The sequence below is a fragment of the Phalacrocorax aristotelis genome, chromosome 25, assembly GCF_949628215.1.
Source record: "Phalacrocorax aristotelis chromosome 25, bGulAri2.1, whole genome shotgun sequence".
Classification (NCBI taxonomy): domain Eukaryota; kingdom Metazoa; phylum Chordata; class Aves; order Suliformes; family Phalacrocoracidae; genus Phalacrocorax; species Phalacrocorax aristotelis.
The window spans coordinates 3,024,849-3,044,455 of NC_134300.1; the positions used below are offsets into that span (position 1 = coordinate 3,024,849).

Genomic DNA, 19,607 nt, shown 5'->3' on the forward strand with positions numbered 1-19,607 from the left:
GTCTCCAGCTGCCTGGAAATCACGCTCCAGCCTCCGCTCAGGGCATCCTCCGGGTTTGTGCGAAGGACAGCCAGGCAGGAGGGTGCATTTCTCACCACGGGACATAAAATGGTTGCAAGAAACCATCTTCTAAGAGAAGAGGAGGAAGCAAAACAGTGTCTCAAGAGCTTTGAAGGTGCAGCTGAGTCATTTTCTAAAAAGCTGCTGGAGATTGCAAGAGTTAGCAATGACAGCAGAGAGCCCTCCACCTAAATAATTGAAATAATTCCCAACAGAACGTCCTTTATTAATGGATAAATTCCTGAGGAGCGCGGATGAGGTGGCCATACTCGATGAGGCGCTCGAACGAGCTTATCTGTAGAAATGCAACGGGATTCCTCAAGGAGGGAAGGTTGGAGCAGAGCCAGGCACACTTGAGATCAGCAGGGTGAGTGGTGGCGTCTCAAGAGCTCGTCCTGAAGCGGGGAGCCCTCTAGATCTGGGGGTAAACACCGTAGCTGGCGATCCCGCAGTGATTTCCACGGTTCCTCGCCATCCGGATGTAGCCCTGGTCGCCAAAATGCACACCCCAACTTTTGGAAGAAGGAAGAAGCAAAAATTAGACCACGGGAGGTTACTGCCTCCTTCTGTACTACCCCACCCTTGCGTTTCTCTCTCCTCACCCTCCCTTTTTTTTTTAAACTCATGCTTCCTCCCCAGCAGCCACAGGAATAGCCAAATTTGCATCTTTTGGCCAAAAAGGCTGAACTTCCTGACTGCTTCCCTGCCAGGCTTTGCTGCCACTAACTCTTCTAAGGCAGAGACAGAGGAAAATAACTTATTTTCTATGCGCTGGAGTGAGGCAAAACCACCAGGGAAATACCAGATAAAGGTGAATTAATTAGTTTTGTGTATTTAAAATACCTTTTTTTTTTTTTAAATCCAACCGAGGCCAGAGATGAGAGACAGAGGAGGAAACTGCTGGGTTTTTAGCCCAGCCCTGACATGAGGATAAAGGAGCTTTGTTGACAGAACTGCCCACATTTGGGTTTTTTTTGTTATTGTTTTTAAAAAAGATAATGGATTTCAGTTGCTGAATGTAGCTTTGCTGACATTGCAGGTTTGGTTTTTCCAGAGATGTGTCTGTCCGAGCAGGACTGTTTCATTTCAACACTTCGTTTCTTCTTTTTCTGCATTTTAAACAGGGATTAAAAAAAAAACATTCACAAATACGTTTCAATGCAAGGGGCAGCCCGGCTGCAATGATCCCTGAGGCTGTGCCTCCACGTGGGCCGAAGGAGGGGGTTCGCCGGCGTGTCCCCAGATCAAACCAGCTCGGTTTCTGTCTCCGAAAAGCACCAGCCCTTTGCGCTGACTCAGCAGCCAGGAATGTTGGAAACCCTGGAATTTCCCGCAGAGCAGAAATACCATTTTTTTTAGCCATCATCGAGGAGTCAGGCAGGAGTGTTTTGGGTGACGTACGTCGATTTGGGTTTGTAGGGCTTACTCGAGGGCCCTTTACGCCACCTTTGCATTGGAGCTGAGCCCTAAACATACCTAAAGAAAGCTGATGGGCATCAAAAAGCGCATCGCTAGCACGCCTTTGAAACCTTCAGGGTGCCTTTTGGAGCAGAGGCTGAAAGGAAAAGCTGCTCAGCGACCGGGTTTGCTGTACCTGTTTTTCACGAGCCAGTAGTCCTCCCCATCCAAAGAGCCGTAGCCGATGACGAGCACGGCGTGATTCACCACCTGAGAGCAGCTCAGGTCATAGTAGATACCTGGAAGGCATTTGGAAACACCCTTTGGACAACTTGCCCCAAGTCACTGCCCAAATGGGAATTAAATTCACTCTTTGGGAGGTGTCACCAATGCCTGTTGCCAAGAATTAGGGCGACACAAGCAAAACGCAAGTCAAAGCTGAAATAATTTAAGGCAGTTGTGTCACGGGAAGGAAAGCACATCCCTTTCTTGTGATCCCCTGGAAGACCCACCAGCTTTGTACAAGAAGAAGGTGGGCTGACTGGCATCAATGCCGACGGAGATGGGTCCCACATTGGCAACGGCATCCTTCAGCGCAGCTTCATCGCCGTGCGGCAGCTCGACGTACCTGGAACACGTGGCCGCCCGCACCGTCAGGTTGTAGTGGCACGCACCGTCCTGCACACAAAGGTAAGGGGGGGAACGCATCAGGGCCTGCACAGCGTCCTGCTCGGCGTTATGTGAGCCAGAACCGATGCTCGCGGCATTAAGGACAGACAACTCCCTGGTTTTCCAAAGTGGATTTCCTCTGGAAGCAACAGGACTATTAATTCCTCCATTTTCAGCTGAGCCAACCTAAGCGTTGCCCAGGTCTGATGCCTACCTGAGCCGTGTAGGGGTAGGATGCATCTGAGTCAATCCCTTGGTTGTCAATGATGTACTGGAAAGCTATGGTTCTCCATCCGCCACTGCAGCCTCTGTTCCCATAGCTCCTGGAGCAGTCAATGAGGTTCTGGGCGCTCAGAGACACCAGCTTCCCCGTCTTCAGCTTCACCTGGGCTTCCAGGGCTCCCACGGCACTGAACGCCCAGCACGACCCGCAGGTGCCCTGCAAACGCCCCAGAGATGCTCAGATGCTGCTTCACAGGACCAAGGCAAGAAGAGGCACAAAGAGAGTTTCAAACCTGGTTCTTCACATCCGTGACGCATCCCTTCTCCCTCCAGTCCATGGTGTCGGGGACTTTGCTGCCAAGCTGCGGTCGGTACGTGGAGGTCCGGTTTGGCCGAGGGGCGACGTTCAGCCCAGTTAACAAAGCCGCCACCTCCTCGCTGGTCTGGCGGGAAGGAGCACAGAGGCATTGACGACGTGCCGAGTTTTACTTTGCCCGACAGGAGAGCGGATCCTTCCACTCATCCCACTCCACCTAAAGGACCAGGTTTGTCCTTGCAGCCTCCGGGGACTGATGAATTCCTCCATCACTGATGGATTATCAGTTGCTGTTGGTGATGCTATTGCGGCATCACCAACACAGTGTATTTCATCCCCCTTGACCGAACACATGACTCTGTGCTTGAGCCTCGTGGTGCGGCCGTCACCTACCATGTCTCCCAGGTGGTTCATGGCCAGCTCATAGGAGTGCAACCCCAGGGAATGCTCCAGATTATGCAGCGTCACCAGCCGCAGGTTCCTCTCCCACGTCGCTCGCCGGTCCCCTTCCTCTTTCTGAAAACAAACACAGCCTCATGATGTGCAGCAACAGCCCCCGCGGCATCTCATCATTTTTATCCCACAGAAGGTTGTCGGGAGCCCCTGTCAAACCACCCCTGGGAGCCAGCAGGGCTTCGAAGCGCTGGGCGATGCAGCGGGTGGTCAGAGCAGCACCCCCCACACCAGCACCCCACGCCACCTCCCCAGCGCCCCTACCTCGTGGCGGTACTCCTTGCCGTAGGTTTTCTTCCAGAGCTGCCAGTGCCAGTCCAGCGCGGGGTCGGGGTGTCCCTGTGCCAGCGCAAGCGCGGCCAGGAAGGCGATGGAAACCAGCAGCTTCATCCCTCTCAGCCAGGACTGCAGAGGCAGTTTCAGAGCCCAGCCTGGGGGGCTTTCCTTCCCCACCGATCCCCCAACCCACCCCCATCCCAGTGCCTCTCTCCTTGGCGAGGAGCCATCTCCGGTCGCAGAGCAATGCTCTGCGGCCCCAGTGCAACCACAACACACAGCCAGACCCTCCCCGCACGCACACCTGCAGTGCCATCCCCCCAGAAAGTCTCTTTTAAGGAAATTTTGTGCATCCTCAAATAATTCCTCTGCCAACTTTCCATTTCGATTGCTGCAGCAGCTCTCAGGGAGAAGGAGCAGTCGGGGAGGACACACTGAGGAGCTGGAGATGAACTCAGTCCCCCAGGCAAGCGCACAGGGACCATTTCTGCATGTTTTCCAGCCAAAAATCACCCCCGGGTGGTCTCTAACCTGCCTGCCCAGCCACGGTGCAGCTTTACACGGAGCCCAGCTTGGCCTTGGGACAGGCGCGAGGGGCTGGGACACCTCAGGGGTGCGAGGAGGTCCCTCTGCTTGCTGCCTCCAGGAGCAGCGAACGAGGAAATGCCCCAATTTCACTTTCTTTTCAGAGCATTCTGGTTTCAAACACCCCTGATGCTGCATCCTGGCAGGCCCCAATGAAGTAAGCAGCGTCCCTCACGCCCTCCATCACCCGGCCAAGCCATTCGCCTCCCCACGGCTTGGTGCGTGGGTATGAGTGGGAAAAAGAAACTGATTTTTAGATGTCAAAACTTTTTTGGTGTGGATTTTTAACGCGAATATCACTTTCCTTTCCTTCCTGTTGGGGCTTGCCCTGAGCTTTGCTGTAGTCATTTTTGAATTTGTTTCATTAAAAGGAGCACTTGGGTTTGGGTTTTTGGGGAGACACAGGGCTTTTGGTTGCAAAATGCCACCGAGCCCTGGCACAGACGTTTACTCCGACGCCCCGACGCTGCAGCCCGCAGCAGCTGTTTATTCGTTGTTCCCCTTCTTTCCCCACCACGTTTCTTTGACCTGTTTCAGGGTCCTGTAAAACCAGCTGGGATTTTGCAAAAAGATGCCGGCAGCATCTTCTCTCTGTTTTTGCCCCGGAGTCAGCCGTGTTTTACCGTCGCCTCCTGCGCCCTTGGGAAAGGGAAGGACTTTTCCAGCCCCGTCCCACCACGGGGACAGGACAGCACAGACCAAACCAGCCCCAGCGTTTATTCCCAAGAGTGTTTATTTTAAAAATAAAGTCGTATTGTTCTCTGCAGCCCCCACTGGGATGCAAGAGCGGGGAGACAGGTCCGTGCTCTCCGTGGGGGTTATTGCACCTGCGGCGCTCTCGGAGGCAGGGGCTGGCGTGGGACCTGTTTGCACAAGCATCTCCAGATGGATCAGACTCTCTGGAGCCGGCCAAGCCTGGCGCCGAGCGCCTGCGGCCGCGGGAAAGCAGAACTGAGCACACACGGTGCCGGAACGGCAAAGGAGTCCCGGGAAAAGAGTTGAGGGGAGCTCGTCACGTTCATCTGCAGCCAGGGGGGTGTGTCTCTCCCCTTTCCTGGGGGAGATTTCTCCCGGAGCGGCAGGATCCGACCCCTGCCCCCAGAGCGACGCCAGCTTCGGAGATCGGGAGCAAAAAGGCCGTGTTTGATCGCGGGGAAGCGGGGAGGGCGGCTGGATGCGGCGCGGGAAGAGAGCACGCCGGGAGCGCTCACATCTTGGGGAAGCTGGCGAGGTTGGCGATGCCGCAGGCGTTGTTCATGTTGCGTGCCAGGAGGACGTAGCCCTTGTTACCCCACTCCTCGCCCCAGCTGTGGGGAGAACAGGCAGAGCCTGAGCCGCCGGCAAAGCTGCTGGCAAACCCCGACCCGGCCCAACGCAGCCCCGCCGTCCTGCCGTACCTGTTCTTGATGATCCAGTGCTTGGTGCCCTTCTGCGTGCCGTAACCCACCGCCAGCACCGCGTGGTTGATGTTTTCGGCATTGCAGCTCTCATCGTAGTACACACCTGGGGACAGGCCAGGCCGTTACACCCAGGATAAGCCACCCACCGTGCCTCAGTTTCCCCGAGCTGCCCTGTGGCCAGCGGGCACCAGAGGGCCCCGCCAGCCCCTCACCCCGGCTGTAGAACTGGAAGGAGGGCAGGCTGGCGTCGATGCCCACGGAGACGGGTCCAATCCTGGCCACGGCCCTCTTCAAAGCTTTCTCGTTCCCTTCGGGGATTTCCCGGTAGCCGCGGCACTTGGCCGCCTTCCCGGTGGGGCTGTACATGCAGCTCTCATCCTGCGTGGGACCGGCGAGGTGAGATGGGCATGGGATGGCAGTCGGCGGGGGGAGAAGATGGAGACCAAACCCCCGTCCCAGCCCCAGACCTGGCCGATGTAGGGGTAGGCAGCCTCCGAGTCGATGCCGCGGTTCTGCCGGACGTACTCGAAGGCGTTGGTCATGTAGCCGCCGCCGCAGCCATCGTTGTTGGCCACACAATCCACCAGGTTTTGGGGGCTAAGGGAGAGCAGCTTCCCCGTCTTCCGTTTCAGCTGCCCCTCCAGCGCGCCCACCGAGCTGAAAGCCCAGCACGAGCCGCACTGGCCCTACGGGGACACAATGGGTGACGCCGGGGTGACGCCCCGCTCTGGGCACCCCCGGGAGCACCCTGCTTACCTGGTTCTTGACGGGCGTCACATAGCCTTTCTTCCTCCAGTCTACAGCAGCCGGGGCTCTCTCGGTCCAGTTGGGGATGTAGAGCGTCTCGTTGCGACGTGGGCGGCCGCGGGGCACCTTCAGGCCCGTCATCACCCTCGCCACCTCCTCACTGGTCTGGGGAAGGAGCACGGGGTGGACGGGTGCAGCCCTGGGGCTGGTGGGCACCCAAGGGCGCTCAGTCCCCTCTGTCCCACCCCGTCACCGTGCCCCCGGTGGCACTCACCATGTCACCCAGGTGGTTCATGGCCAGCTCGAAGGTGTGGACGCCCAGCGCGTGCTCCAGGTTGTGCGTGTTGATGTACTTGAGGTTCTTCTCCCAGATCAGCCTCCGCGCCACCTCGTCCCCCTGCACCATGGGGCGAGACAGCGCTGGGGTCCTGCCCACGCCCCCCGCCGCACCGTGGGGACACCCCCGAGGTCACCAGCCCCATGGGGACACCCTGATGGTCCCCAGCTCCCCCTGGTAACCCCGCAGGGGCCGGTCCCCTCGGGGGGCTCCGCCGTACCTTGCCGTTGTACTGCTTGCGATAGGTTTTCTTCCATAGGTCCCACTGGGCGTCCAGCTCCCGCTCGGGGTGCGGCTGGGCCCCCACCGTGGGGACCAGCAGGGCCAGCAGCGCGGGCCACCACGTCCTGGGGAACGGGGACAGAGAGCGAGCCTGGGAGGGCCGGATGGGGACGGGACCCTGCGCCCGCCACCACCTCAAGCTGCATGTGACTGGGTCACAGGCGCCCACCCGAGCGTGGGCTGGAGGAGCCAGGACCCCTGTAGGACCCCGGGAGGGACCCTACACCCACCCCATTAATGGGCTGGGGGAGACCAGACCCCCGCACCCGCCCCATCGCCAGGCCCTGGGAACCAGCACCCCCTGCCCACCCTCTGGTTTTGGGCCAGGATCCCATGCCCACCCTGCTTTGGGACTGGGACCCCCTGCCCGCCCTGTCTTGGGGCCAATGGGGGACCTGGACCCCCTGCCCACCTTGCCTTGGGGATGGGGGGACCTGCACCTCCTGCCCACCCTGCTTTGTAGCTGGGACCCCTCCCCACCCTGTTTTGAGGCCAAGGCAGGACTGGGACCTCCTGCCCACCCCGCTTTGGGGCTGTGACCCCTCCTCACCCTGTTCTGGGGCCAAAGCGGGTCCGGGAGCCCCTGCCCACCCTGCTTCGGGGATGGGGACACCGGGACCCCCTGCCCGCCCTGCTTTGGAGCCAAGATGTGGCCAGGACCCCCTGCCCACCCTGCCTTGGGGATGGGGGGACCTGCACCCCCTGCCCGCCCTGCTTTGTAGCTGGCACCCTTCTCCACCCTGTTTTGAGGCCAAGGCAGGACTGGGACCTCCTCCCCACCCTGCTTTGGGGATGGGGAGACCGGGACCCCCTGCCCGCCCTGCCTGGGGGCCGGGACCCCGCTGCGGGCAGCGCTGGCTGGGCGCAGGCATCACATGAGCCGGGACAGCTGGTTCCCATTACTGCACCGCCGCCGGCGCCTTTCTGGCAGCCCCCGGCTGCGGGGAAACCGAGTTTTTGGGGTGCATGGAGGGCCCGAGGCATCCTGCCCCCTCCCTTCCTGCACCCACTCACCCCTGGCACCCACTGTCCCACCAGACCCCTGGAGCAGAGTAGGAATGGGGACACCAGGCCAAGCTGCAGCCCGCAGCCCCGCTCCGTGTGCCACATGCCTCAGTTTCCCCTTTTGCACCTCTGAGGCTCCCGCCGCCGCCTCACGGGACCCCAGTTCCCCTCCCGCTCCCACTGGGGTCCGTTTCCCCGGGGAAGAAGCCACCCAACTGCCCCAGTGGCACCTCGGCGGCTCTCCCGTCCACCCACGGGACCCTCTCCTGCACCCCTTACCCCAGCATGGTGCTGTCGGTGGGAGGACGGCGTGGCCTGGGACGGGGAGATGCGGGTGCCGCGGCCGCAGCTCTTTTATGCCGCTGGATTGAGGAAGTTAAAAGAGGCAGCTGGAAAATTTTGGCAATCGCCTGGAGTTTGCAGCGGGTTGGAGGGAAGGAGGAGACGGAGCGGGGGGATGCAGCAGCTTCACGTGATGCTTCAGGGCAGAGCTGAGTCAGCCCTGGCGTGGGGGCTCTGAATCCCACCCTGGGGACACCCTCTGTGCCCTGGAGTCCTGCCCCACGATCCCCCCCAGCGAGGGCCGAGCACCCGCTGCTTCAGGAGAAGCCCCACGCGGCAGGGTCAGACCCTCGCCAGCACCTCGGGGTCATTGTGTGACACGTGGAGAGAGGCCAGACCTCCACCCCCTGCCTCCCCTTCCCTTGCCCCCCACTGTGCCCAGTTCTGGGGGACACAGGTAGGGCCCGGGGGAGCCCCCGCATATCCCCAAGCCCAGGCAGCAACACCACGGGGAAGGGGGGCCAGACGGTGCTTTCTGTGGTGACTGAGCGGCACCTCGTCACGCGGCGCCGCCAGGACGAGTCAGAAAACCTTGTTCACTGCCTGGAATGACCCGGCGTGACCTGGTGGCGTTAGTGCCCCATCCCAGGCCCACCACGCTGGGGCCATCATCATCCTCCTCCTCCAGGCATGGGTACAAGGATGGCCTGTCCCGGGGAGCAAAGGGCAGGGTTAAGGGGGTGGGAGATGCACGGATGCAGCTGGAGCCGTGGCACCCCGTCACCGCAGGGTCCCCGGGGAGAGGGACCCGCAGCCCCCCGCACACGCTCACCCTCCCCAGCTGCTGAATCAGCCCCGGGGCTGCGCTGTGGACTCATCGCCCCGAGCACGGGGCCCTGACTCGGCTGTGCATGACCGAGCGGTGAGGTGCCGGCACTGGGAGCAAACCCGGGGAGCCGAGAGCGATCAGAGGCGGGGGGAGCACCGGGCCGTATCCCCCCTCTGGCTGCAGGGCTCGGGGGAAACACAATCCCCCAACGCCGAGGTCACACGGGACAGCTAACGCGCTCCAGACCACGACTGCAAGTAATTAAGAGGGGGAAGAGGGGAGGGAGCGCGGGGGAAAGGCTCCATCCCGGCGCAGCTGCCCCGGCATTGCGGCAAGCCGTATGGAGGGAGGCAGAAATGAGACAGAGCTTTGAAAAAAAAAAAACAAAAAAAGGGAAAATATCTTGTTGTAAAATCTCTGCTACATATAATCATCTGCAAATCCTGCAGCGAGAGGGAGCCCCGGGCCCAAAACAAATCCCCTCAAGGTTTGGCTCCTGCCCGACCCAAGGCATCGTATGATAAAATAACCCCCCCCCCCCACTGAATAATAATACAGTTATCAAAGCGGGATATGAAGGGCCAAAGCCCCTGCCCTGCGGCCCCCAGGAAGGGCCCAGGGACCCGCTGGGGCGGGGGACAGGTGTTGAGACCCTGCCAACCCCTCACCCATCCTCGTCCTCTGCTGCCACCAGCGCCACAGCCAGGCCGGCGCTGCCCAGGGCGCCCGGCGCTTGCCGCCTGCTCCAGCTGGTTGCTTCTCCGCAGCATCGAATTGTCCAGGGCAGGACCCGAAATCAGGGTGGCCACAGCAGCGTCACCCACGGCGGCTCGGGGACAGACGGGCTCTGGGCCTGGGGACACACAGACCTGGAAGTCGCCGCCTCTCGCCCACGTGGGCCCCGGGTCCTGCTGGGCTCGCCGGGGGTTGTTGCGAAGCACCACGGGCAAGGCCGGCTCCCACTGCCACCCTGGGACATGACTCCAGAGAACACCAGAGCTGTAGCTTCACAAAGGTCAAGCTCCCCAGGGCTTCATTTCTGTAGAAACAGGAATTTTCCTCCTCCTTTGACAGCCAAGTGCCACTCCATCCTCGGTCGGGTCAGCAGGGCTCCAACGCCGGCGGCCGGGGAGTGGGCGTCGCCAGCCCGAGGGTGAGCACCCACGATGGTTAACGCTTGGTGCTCTACAAAAATCTCCCCTACGCCCGAGACAGCTCCAGAGCCTGGCAGTGGGACGCGACGGGCTGCGGGGTTAGTGCTGGTACCACTTTCCCTAGGTTAAAGGATGGGGACGGATCAGGGGACGTTTCCAAGCTCCCTCGTGGGAGGTTCCCACCTTTCCGTAGAGAAACAGGGAAGTGGTGGTGGAAGTGAGGAAAAAAAGAAACAAACCAAAACCTTCAAATCTTAATTTTCCAGCAAATCAGGACGGGGAAAAAAAAAAAAAGCAAGCTTTCTGCTCCACAGCCAAGAGGAGCCTCGGCGGGTCTCTGGCAGTACCGAAGCCTGACCGTCAGTAACGCAAGCGTCCCGAAGCCTTCCCGCTGCGGGCGCTCCCCGCCAGGGGCGCCGCTGAAAGCTGCTCGTCCCCCCTCACGGCACCACCGAGGACTGCGGCTCCGAGCAGCACGTCCCCCCCTTGCCCCGCGCCAGCAGAGGACGCGCAGGGCCAGGCCGGGGGGCTCGAGCAGCCCCACCGGCACGCGGGGAGGAGGAGGAGGAGGAGGAGGGAGAAATGCCCAGATTTCATCCAAAACAAAACCAGGCTTCCAGGCAAGCTTCATATTCTTCCCCCGCTGCACGTGTGCCAAGTTTCCTTCCAAGTCAAACTCTGCAATGAAGACATTTTCCTGCTGAAATTGAAGTGAGGCTCGCTGTCACGGGGGAGTAAAACTGGTCTTGAGGCTCCCACAGACCCCGAGGGGAGCAAGATTTGCCATGAGGTTTTTTTCACATCGAAGAAGATTTGAAGTTGAGGCTTAAAAATTTTGAAAAAATTATATATATATAAAAAAGAATAATTCTGTTCCCTCTCTCCCCCCACTCTCCTCCATTTTGTGACTTGGCAACAGGGTCATCATATGGCATGAATTTTTCTTCAAGGAGCCGGCGAGTGTCAAAGCAAATGCTGCCATTCGGAGCATGTAGTGAAAGTGCAGCTCCTCAGCAAGGGCCGGAACAAAGCCGGGGCCTCCCTGCACGGGGAACCAGACGTCCAGCTCCAAAACGAAGGCAGGGAACTCACTCTCGACGTGGTAAAATTGCATGGACAGGGCAGAGCAGGTTTTCCCCCCCCCAAAGCTGACAAAAAGCCTCTTGAAACATTGGTTCAGGGCAGCACAGAAACCATCAGCTGCCAAACTGATGCGTGGAGAACAAAGCTACATAGATAATATTCTTATGGCTCGTAATTATCCCGTCATTCACATGAACGACTGGGCCCCGAGGGATGGCGTAGGCCACGCTGACAGCAGAGGCCCGTTTTCATTGCACAGTTCAGAGAAGAGGCGGCACCCAAACGAAGGCCGGCGTGCCAGGCAACGGGGGGCGCTCCCGGTACAGACCCCCGGCCTGGAGACGCAGTAACAACCCGCTGCCTCCGAGAACGCCGGCTTGCGACAAGGATTCTTAGGCGAGCATCCTCCAGAATTGCGTTATGCAGGGATAACGCTTGGAAGAGTTTCTTCCAATGTTTAAAAAGTTACAATACTTTGTGTTTTATAGAAAAAGAGTCACGGTATAGAAGATTGAAATAAAACCAGCAAAAGCCACCTTGTGAGTTTAGAGGGGCCACCTGTCATCTGGACGGGGATCCCTCTGACCAACGCAGCGGGCGGAACGAAAACCGCTCGGGAGCGGCTCTGGAATCACGGGGCCTTCGGTCAGCGACCGCCGCGGCTCTCGCAGCACTCGAGTCCCGAAGCCTCCAGGCGAACCGTCCGCCGCTGCCGGCGCCACGCAGAGGAGGTGCCCAAAGCCGCCGCATCTTCCTCCCCGCGGCCGGCCGGCCTCCAGGCTGCCGGGCAGGAGTTTCGCCTCCAGAAGGTAGGAAGTGTTTAGAAAGTTCAGCAGTCTTTGAAAAAAAGACTTAGGTGTTTTCCTTTACACATGGATATTATATATAGCTATAAATTTGCTTCCCCTAGGGCTTATTTTACTCTGAAAAAGAAGGGAATATGTTCAGCTCGGGGAACTCTTCGTTGTTGTAGTTGGGTCCCTGGTCTCCCAGCATCGTCAGCATGTCCTGTGGGATACAAGGAGAGAGTCGTTACCTGGGCTGGGACATGGCGGAGCAGGCACCGCGCACCGGGACGCTCCCACCCCTCCCAGGGCCTTGTGTCCAGGGCTGCAGGAGCGGCAACGTTAAGTGACGAGCAGTGACTGCATTGACTCCTCTGAAAATAGGGGGCAGCAACTCACAGGAAGAACAGCAACTCTCAAGAACTATCCTCACTTTATTGGACTGGGGGCATTTGGCTTTTTTTTGTTGCTGTTTTTAATTAGAGCTAGAAGAAATTAGAGAAGAAATTCAGCTGCGGGGCCAGTAGAGTTTTGCGCTGATCGTGCAACAGGCCAAGACACAAAGCCAGTCCAGTTGAGGCCTCCCTGCCCTCTCCTCCCCAGTTTCAGCTCCATCACGTTACTCACAAGCTCGAGACCTCACCAGATATTGCAAACTAGAGGGACAAGCTCTCGGCGCTTCAGCCAGCTGCCCGCACTGGGGAAGCCCAGGCCGTTCCTTCCCCCAAGGTTGGCCCACACCAGTCCTCACTCGGGAGGTTAAGAAAACCACCGTCTTACTGAGAAGACCTCAGGCTGGCTTGGCTGCGGCGGCTGCACGTGCTGCTCCCCGGACGCTGGGCCGTGGTGCTGTCCCTGCCACTGCGGCCACATCCCCACGCCTTCGGCCGCCCGCGTCTGGAACGGGGCCGGGGTCTGCGCTGCCTCCGGCGCTGTTCAACAGAGAACGAGTCAGCCAAGGATTCCCGGCGCAGGGCCGCATCTTCTGTCATCCTTTGACAGGACTGGGAAGCGCGCAACTCCTTCGGTGGTGCCCCGTTGGTAACGGGGGAGGGTCTCCCCTCCAGGAACAGCCACTGAACCATCACATGCGTTAAGGCATTTGTCAGAACCCATCTACTGGGGAGAACAAATGCAGGGGAGGCCCAGAGGGGTTCGTTTCCTCCCAGTCAGCCTTAAAATGGTTCAAAATTCATCTGCTCAGGAGCCTTGCGGTGCGACGATGGTTAAAGGTGGTAACCAAAGCAGGGGTTTAGCCGTGCCCTCTACCTCTGGGCATTCCCGATGGACAAGGAAACGACAGAGAGCGTGCTGCACCAAGGCTGCGTCTGCCCGAGGCTCCCAGCTGTCCTCCAGTGGGATTCTGTTGCCACCCCAGCCTCCCCAGCACCCCAAGCCATACTCACTGAAGCCCGTGCCACGGCTGGCAAGGTTCGGGTAAGCAGCCCCCGTAGGAGAAGCCGTAGAGCCCGGTGCTGCCATGGGGCTGAAGGAAGACGGGGTGCCTTGGAAAGTCCCCATGCCAAAGGAAGGGGGCCGAGTTTTCACTGTCTGGGATGCCACTTGCTGTAAGAGAGCAAGAAACGGGAGAGGAAGAGGAGAGATGCGTTTATTCTGAACCTCAACTGGGGCAAGAAGGTGCTGGACGGGCCCCAAACGCACACGGGCGCGCAGCATTGCTCCATCGCTCAGCTAGAGAGTTGGAGCGGGCTGGTTCACGACGGCAAGAAGGGTCTGTAACGCAGCAGGGACTCGGGGCCCGCACCAAGGGTTCAGGCTTTGCTACCTGGGGTGTGAACGCTGGCCGTGTCCCTGGAGCCCAGCTGGTTCCGCTGACCTGAGCTGGGTTGGAGTGGCGTGAGATCTGCGCTAGGATCCGGCCCGCTGACGAGGGCTGCTGCTGAATGATGTTCACCGGAGGTACCATGCTGCCGCTCCTGGAAGACAGGAGAGGGGCTCTTGAGGACGCCAGGTATCACACGCAGAATGAGGAGGCACAAACACCACCCGCGCGAGTTACTGGTGGGGGGAACGAGCCCAGAACCGTGGGGTAACTCCGCTCACGTGCCGGTGCCCGTCACGCTGCCCTGCCAGGGACGCGGCTGGCAGGAGCTGCGGGGTTTGTGGGCAAGGCTGCTCTCAGCCAGCTCGGCTCTCGTGCTCAGGCTAAGCACGCTCAAGAGGCGCAGCTATCCTGCGGACAAGCTTCGGCAAGCGACAGAGGGATATCAGGGCATCGAGGCAGTGGCTGGGGAGGTGAAGACGAGGGCGAGGAGCGGCAGGGGAGGGGCTGCGCTGACTCTGCGCAGCCTCAGAGCTCCCACAGCTCTGCGTGGGAGCAAAGAGCAGTGGGCAGGAGAGCAGGGCGGCAGGAGCCCTCCTCTCCCCCACACCTCAAGGAAACAGGCGCCTGGATGGGACCCCCTGTATTTTCTGTGCACGTTATATAGGAACACATTTCTGGACAATCACTGCCGTGCAGAGAGAGACCGGGAACACTCGGCTGTCGCAGAAGGACACACAAACAGCACAGGAACAACTGCAGGGAAAGGTAAAATTGACACGAGGCCGTTCAAAGCACAGCGCAGGAAGCCTCACCTGAAGTTCTCGGCAGGCCGCGAAGGGGTGAAAGTGTTTCCCTGCGTGAAGAGGGGCTGGTTGGCGGGCACTGTGCTGGCAGGAATGGCTTTGTTCTGGTCTGCGGAGAGAGGGCGTGTCACGTTAGGGCTGGGAAAGTCTCAGGGGCAGGAACAGAGAACTAGTTGCAAGAGACGTGCCCATGTGAAAGAAGACTGTTTTGAGCCAAAGCATCAAACGTGACCGTTTCTTATCCAGACACAGACTCCAGATGGTTTTGTAAAAGCCTGTTTAATTTTATTTCCTCTCCATTTGCTAATAAGCTCGCATTAAGGTCCTCTGGGGCTAGAGCATCCACTGCATTCAGAGCTCAGCATAGGATCACAGGATCTGCTCCCCAGGGACAGCAGGAAGGGTCAGGCTAAGGCAGGCGGCAAGACCAGAGCAAGAGACACCTTTGCACCCACTCCCCCCCAGCAAAACATTGGCTGCAGGACAACTCATTGCCACAACAGCGCACCAGGAATTAGACAGGAATTACCCACCCAGTGCCAAGATCGGCACTGTTCTGCCAGAGCCAGGCTGCCACAAGCATCATGCTGAGCCTCTGCACCCAGAACCGCCCCAGGTGACTTAGGGGAGAGCAAAGCGCGCTCAGGTTGAAGACGAAATCAGATAAAGATGTGGCGCGCCCCGGCTGTGCCTCCCAGCCCCGCACTGCCTACCTGTATTGATACTGCTGTAGATCTCGCTGAACCTTGGGTCTCGCTCCTGATTAAAAAGGCTCTCTGCCTTCTCCAAGGGCTTGCTGTGCTCTGGGCCGGCTGCAGTCACAGGCTGAACAGGAACCTGGGAGCAGGGATAAAGGGGAGCTGTTAGCACCTTGAGCACAAAGGAAGCCAGCGGTCTCGCAGCCAGCACGGAGAACGGCTGAGGGCTTTGCAGGCAAAGGCCGGGCCACTCTCTGCACTCCGTGCGCTCTGTCGGGACGGCGTGGCCGTTTAGGGCCGGCAGTGTTGACAGGGGCATAGCGGGGAGGACCCACGGGGGCAGACCAGAATCAAGCAAGCAGATCCAGCAAATAACGCAAGGCAGAACACCTTCCTCTCCAAACTCCCAGCAGCCCGACGGCAATCTTGTGTGGCCGCCTTTACAGCCCCAGCAAAGGGTCATTTACATAGCGCAGGACAAGGAGCAACCGAAACCCCTGTCGATTTACCTGTGAGTGGTCGTAACCAGACAGGCCCTCTCTTCCTGGGACCGCTTCCAGCTCTGTCTGTTGTGGCGGCTGCTGCTGCCTAAAATAGAAAGTCTCTGTAACAGGAGAACACCGGCTGCTAGAAACGATTGCCAAGGGAACAGATACTCTGTGGTTACACCAATGATTCATTAGCCCAGAGGAGTTCATTGCTGCAGAGAGGAAAGTTTGGGTAGGAAGGCTATTTGACAGGAGGGCAGAACCAGCAAGAGAGGCACGGTAAAAGGAGCTGAGCACCTCCTGACCTTGAGGGCAGCTGTGCTGTGCCCATCTCCAGGGGAAGGCTGACACTCTGCCCCAGCTGGGGCCTCTGCATTGAGTTTGACAGGGCAGGCCGAGACTCCTGGCTTGAGTTCCTTTAAAGCAAAGAAAAAAAAAAAGAAAAAAAGAAAAAATGTATTTTAAAAAATACGAAGTGAAGGCAAACAGTCGGCTACTGCATGCAGGAGAATGCGCCTGTCTCGGACAAAACTGGAAACTTTGCTTTTGCAAAACCTGTTTGAGTGAAGGATCCTTCCACTTGCTTTCCGTGGTCCCTGAAGGGGGGGTGCCACGTAACATAACGCTGGCGGCTGTGAGCCAAAGGTCTCTGCCCTTGGCCACTGAGCAGGGGAGCAATTAATAACCTACACCCAGAGCACGGCCAGAGCTGCATCCTCCTTAAAGCACAAGGCAGGGGTTGCAGGAGCCTAAAAACCCCCAAGGTTGTCCACTGAGCCCTATGTCAGACGCTCCAGAGCTGGAGCCTACAGAGACCCACCGGCAGCTTTAGGTTTTAAGCCCAAGACATTGGTGGAGTTCGTTACGCTCCCCTGTTAACTGTCGCAAGTCAGTTAAACATTAACTCCCACAAGAAAAGAATAAAAATCCAGTGTTTTTTTGACAGTTCTTTTGCAAGCTGCTGCTTCAGTGGTACCTGATCTCGAAGACGAAGCAATACAGACAACCTACCAAAGATGCACACAGATAAAATGCACCTCAAACACGATCAGACACAGGCTGCTGCTTCTCTGGCCTGAATTTCTGCAGCGCTATTAGAAGGCGTAGCATGGATGTGGGAATGGATGCGTGTGGGATGAATGAGTTCAAAGAGATATCTCTAGCGCCGGGACAGGAATTAAGGCCTGTATCAGCCCTGCATCAGATTTCGGCCCTGCACTCGGACCACGGCTCTTTAAAGCCAGAGGGATTTGTCACTGCTCAGCCCTTAATACTTTCTCATCAGAAAGCGCCAGCTTGCCAGCTGCAGGAAGGGAAGAAGTGCTGCCTGCGCTCTAGGACCTTGCCTCCTTGCCAAAAAAAAAGATAAAAAATTAAAAAATAATAATAATAAAAAAGTCCTGGCTCTTCACCTACCCACAAGCAACCTGGCCTTCTGTTTGCCTGGCTGGAGAGACGCCATTTGCTGCGCCCACCAAGCCTGCAGTTATCAGTCACACGCAGGCATGTTTGGGTTTTTTATTTCAGTTGCTGCTCTCCTGTACGGGGCCTAGAGCTCACCCGCGGGGAGAGCGAGCCGCTCTGCTCACTCCCAAAGGAGACGCACCAACCCACTCTGACAGCCGAGAGAGAGGAGAGAAGAGAGCAGCACTGACAGCGGTCTCCCCGCTGGAGCTCGTTGCTGAATCCAGGGACAAAACTACAGCAGTGGAGAAAAATAAAGCCATCTACTTTCTGCCATCAGCTGCAGGCAGTCCTGCTTACATGAAAAGCCGCTCTCTGGACCAGCTGCCCCCCTGGACCGTCACAGGAGTCCAAGAGCCACATCCAAAGGCAGACTTCACTAATATTAGCTCTGAATGCAAACACACAGACGGGAGGCTTGCTCCAGCAACCAGAGTTAAAAAAGGCACTGCTGGAGCCCCACTTTGGCAGCTTGCTAAGCCATACAACCTAGACGGCCAAAGGAATTAAGTTGTTTGCACTTTATAGTCCTCTAGCGCCTGCCACGGCCCAGGAAAAGAGCGCTCACGGGACTTAGCAATTCCTCCAGGGCCTGCGCAAACGGATGGGAAGCTTGGTGAGGGGGAGAGGCCAAAGCTCCCGCAGTTCTGTGCTGCTGGTCATTCGGGGACCAGATCCCGTCAGGTTCGTGTGCTACTGGTGGTTGGCAAGTCATTTCCATGTACATACTTGACATTGGTGTTGGTACAGATGATGTACTCAATTTCATCCGAGTAGGGGTTCTGGAAGGTAAAGGAGCTGGTTCTCATCCAGAGCCATTCCCGGTTTTTGGATCGGAATCGGAACATGACTGACAGAACCTGGCCTTTTAACTTCACCACCTAAAAAAACGTAATGCCATCAGTAGTACCTGATAAAAGAAGGCGTTGAAGAGCAACTTGCTTCCAAGCACGAGCCACCCCCCGCTACAGCCGTGCGATGGCCCTTTGCCTCAACGCCTGCAAGACCGCACCTTCGTTTTCCCCAACTAAATGGCACTGCTGCTATACCCCTACGCTGTTCTGAACCCTGAATGATATGGGAGCGGGATCTAACATCCCCTTTTTGGCTTTCACTTTTCTTATCTCTTTGCACTGGTGAGATGTATGAAAAAGCCTCCGGTAAATGAAGCACATGCTGTTGCTTCTGATTCCAACCATCTGGACAAATGGATATGAGCAGCTACTTTTTGAAGTCATGAAAGCACAGGGGCAGTCTTACCTGCCCTGCCACAAGTCCAACGCCCTCAGAAATAAGAGTAACGACAACAGGGCAAGCAAACCACATCCATTTCGAGGTGTGCAGCACGGGGCTGGGCCCTAGAGATGAACCAGTGTTTCAGCCACAGAAGCATGGCATTCAAGTAGGCACTGTGTAGCCACGTCTCTGGCCCTACAAGCAGACTGGACTAGCAGCCAGAGGATGAATTCAAGAGTTAGACATCAGATGCTTCTGCTTTGTTTTGCACATTTACAGTTACGTGACTGTAACCGTTCGCCATTGGGCGAAGGAGAAATATCTATGGTTTAGTTCCCTCTTGGTTTTCCAAAGAATTTCATCGCTTTGCAAGTACCAAGGCAGGTTCCAATCCGAATACCACACTGCATGCAAAGTGGTAGCTAAAGCGTTTTACCTGCTGAAAGCTGTCCCGCAAAAGCTGCTGGTCTTCCGGGTGGCAGAAATCCACAATGTCTTTCCCCAGAAGTTCCTAATTTTGAAGGAATTGGGAGAGAGCTGGAGTCAGTTCCTCTGGCAGGCAGCCTCCCTCTCTCAGGTCTGCCCCATTAATCCCACTTTGGACAGGTAGTTACTGCTCCCCCCAGCCAAACCTGTTACACAAACCAAGCACAGGAACCGGCATGCTGTACGCGAAGGAGAAGCAGAACAGCGGTTGACTAACGTTTGATCTCGAACTCAAAAGGCGGCAGAAACAACCTTAATTGACATTAGACATAATCCAGAGCCACCCATCCTTCCAATGATCAAAGTACTTCGAAAAGCATGTGAAAAAGCGACTGGTGGAAAAGAAACACAGGCCTGGTTTCGCCCTGGGCATCGTTTTATCAGATCTGTTAGACAAGCAGAGCTGTGATGTACAGGAGGGAGGAGGGAAACGTAAGCTTGAATGGCAGATCTTTCTTAGAAAGCTCCTGCCGCTTCCTCACCTGTGGCTGGTAGCCAACCGTAGCCACGCAGCGGTGATCTATGAAGGTGAAAATGCCTTCGGTGTTGTGTCGGGAGATGAACTCTGTTGGCTGACAAACGTTGTTCATGTCTGTGCAGTTGGGCGAGCTAGTGACCTGCAAGGTCAGACAGGTACAGCGTTATCGAATCTTGCGAGAGCTGCCTCCTCCTGACCAGCCAGCCCTGCTGTCGCGTTTGTGGCAATCGGGGAACATCTTTGGGCAGAAGAGTTTAACTCCGTGGACTTTTAGCACAAGGAAAG

General features: G+C 57.6%; 3 protein-coding genes across 11 annotated transcripts in view; all 3 read right to left on the bottom strand.

Moving 5' to 3' along the window:
* Positions 1 to 447: 447 nt before the first annotated feature.
* LOC142048419 (cathepsin S-like) lies at positions 448 to 4,624 on the bottom strand. Its single transcript, XM_075075272.1, has 8 exons — positions 3,926 to 4,624; positions 3,383 to 3,523; positions 3,059 to 3,181; positions 2,643 to 2,792; positions 2,342 to 2,566; positions 1,971 to 2,136; positions 1,655 to 1,757; positions 448 to 572 (listed from the first exon to the last, which is right to left on the bottom strand). The coding sequence occupies exons 1-8, from the start codon at positions 4,115 to 4,117 to the stop codon at positions 473 to 475; spliced, it is 1,200 nt and encodes a 399-aa protein (XP_074931373.1). The 5' UTR covers positions 4,118 to 4,624; the 3' UTR covers positions 448 to 472.
* Positions 4,625 to 4,694: 70 nt separating this feature from the next.
* Positions 4,695 to 9,084, bottom strand: CTSK (cathepsin K). Its single transcript, XM_075075276.1, has 8 exons — positions 8,030 to 9,084; positions 6,684 to 6,810; positions 6,401 to 6,523; positions 6,136 to 6,291; positions 5,847 to 6,065; positions 5,592 to 5,757; positions 5,377 to 5,482; positions 4,695 to 5,286 (listed from the first exon to the last, which is right to left on the bottom strand). Exons 1-8 carry the CDS (start codon positions 8,035 to 8,037, stop codon positions 5,187 to 5,189), a joined length of 1,005 nt encoding a protein of 334 aa, XP_074931377.1. The 5' UTR covers positions 8,038 to 9,084; the 3' UTR covers positions 4,695 to 5,186.
* Positions 9,085 to 9,235: 151 nt separating this feature from the next.
* ARNT (aryl hydrocarbon receptor nuclear translocator) overlaps positions 9,236 to 19,607 on the bottom strand; it is a 28,647-nt gene continuing 18,275 nt past the window's right edge. For 5 of the 9 annotated variants that reach the window (XM_075075252.1, XM_075075249.1, XM_075075251.1 and 2 more), the window contains 11 exons: positions 19,327 to 19,461; positions 18,795 to 18,869; positions 17,852 to 18,003; positions 15,964 to 16,074; positions 15,680 to 15,758; positions 15,186 to 15,309; positions 14,482 to 14,581; positions 13,670 to 13,820; positions 13,290 to 13,449; positions 12,664 to 12,815; positions 9,236 to 12,106 (listed from right to left, as the gene is read on the bottom strand). In XM_075075252.1, coding sequence (XP_074931353.1) covers positions 12,017 to 12,106; positions 12,664 to 12,815; positions 13,290 to 13,449; positions 13,670 to 13,820; positions 14,482 to 14,581; positions 15,186 to 15,309; positions 15,680 to 15,758; positions 15,964 to 16,074; positions 17,852 to 18,003; positions 18,795 to 18,869; positions 19,327 to 19,461 — 1,329 coding nt within the window. In that variant the 3' untranslated portion in view covers positions 9,236 to 12,016. The remainder of the gene's footprint in view (positions 12,107 to 12,663; positions 12,816 to 13,289; positions 13,450 to 13,669; positions 13,821 to 14,481; positions 14,582 to 15,185; positions 15,310 to 15,679; positions 15,759 to 15,963; positions 16,075 to 17,851; positions 18,004 to 18,794; positions 18,870 to 19,326; positions 19,462 to 19,607) is intronic. The other 4 variants (XM_075075255.1, XM_075075254.1, XM_075075253.1 and 1 more) reach the window with 2 other exon arrangements.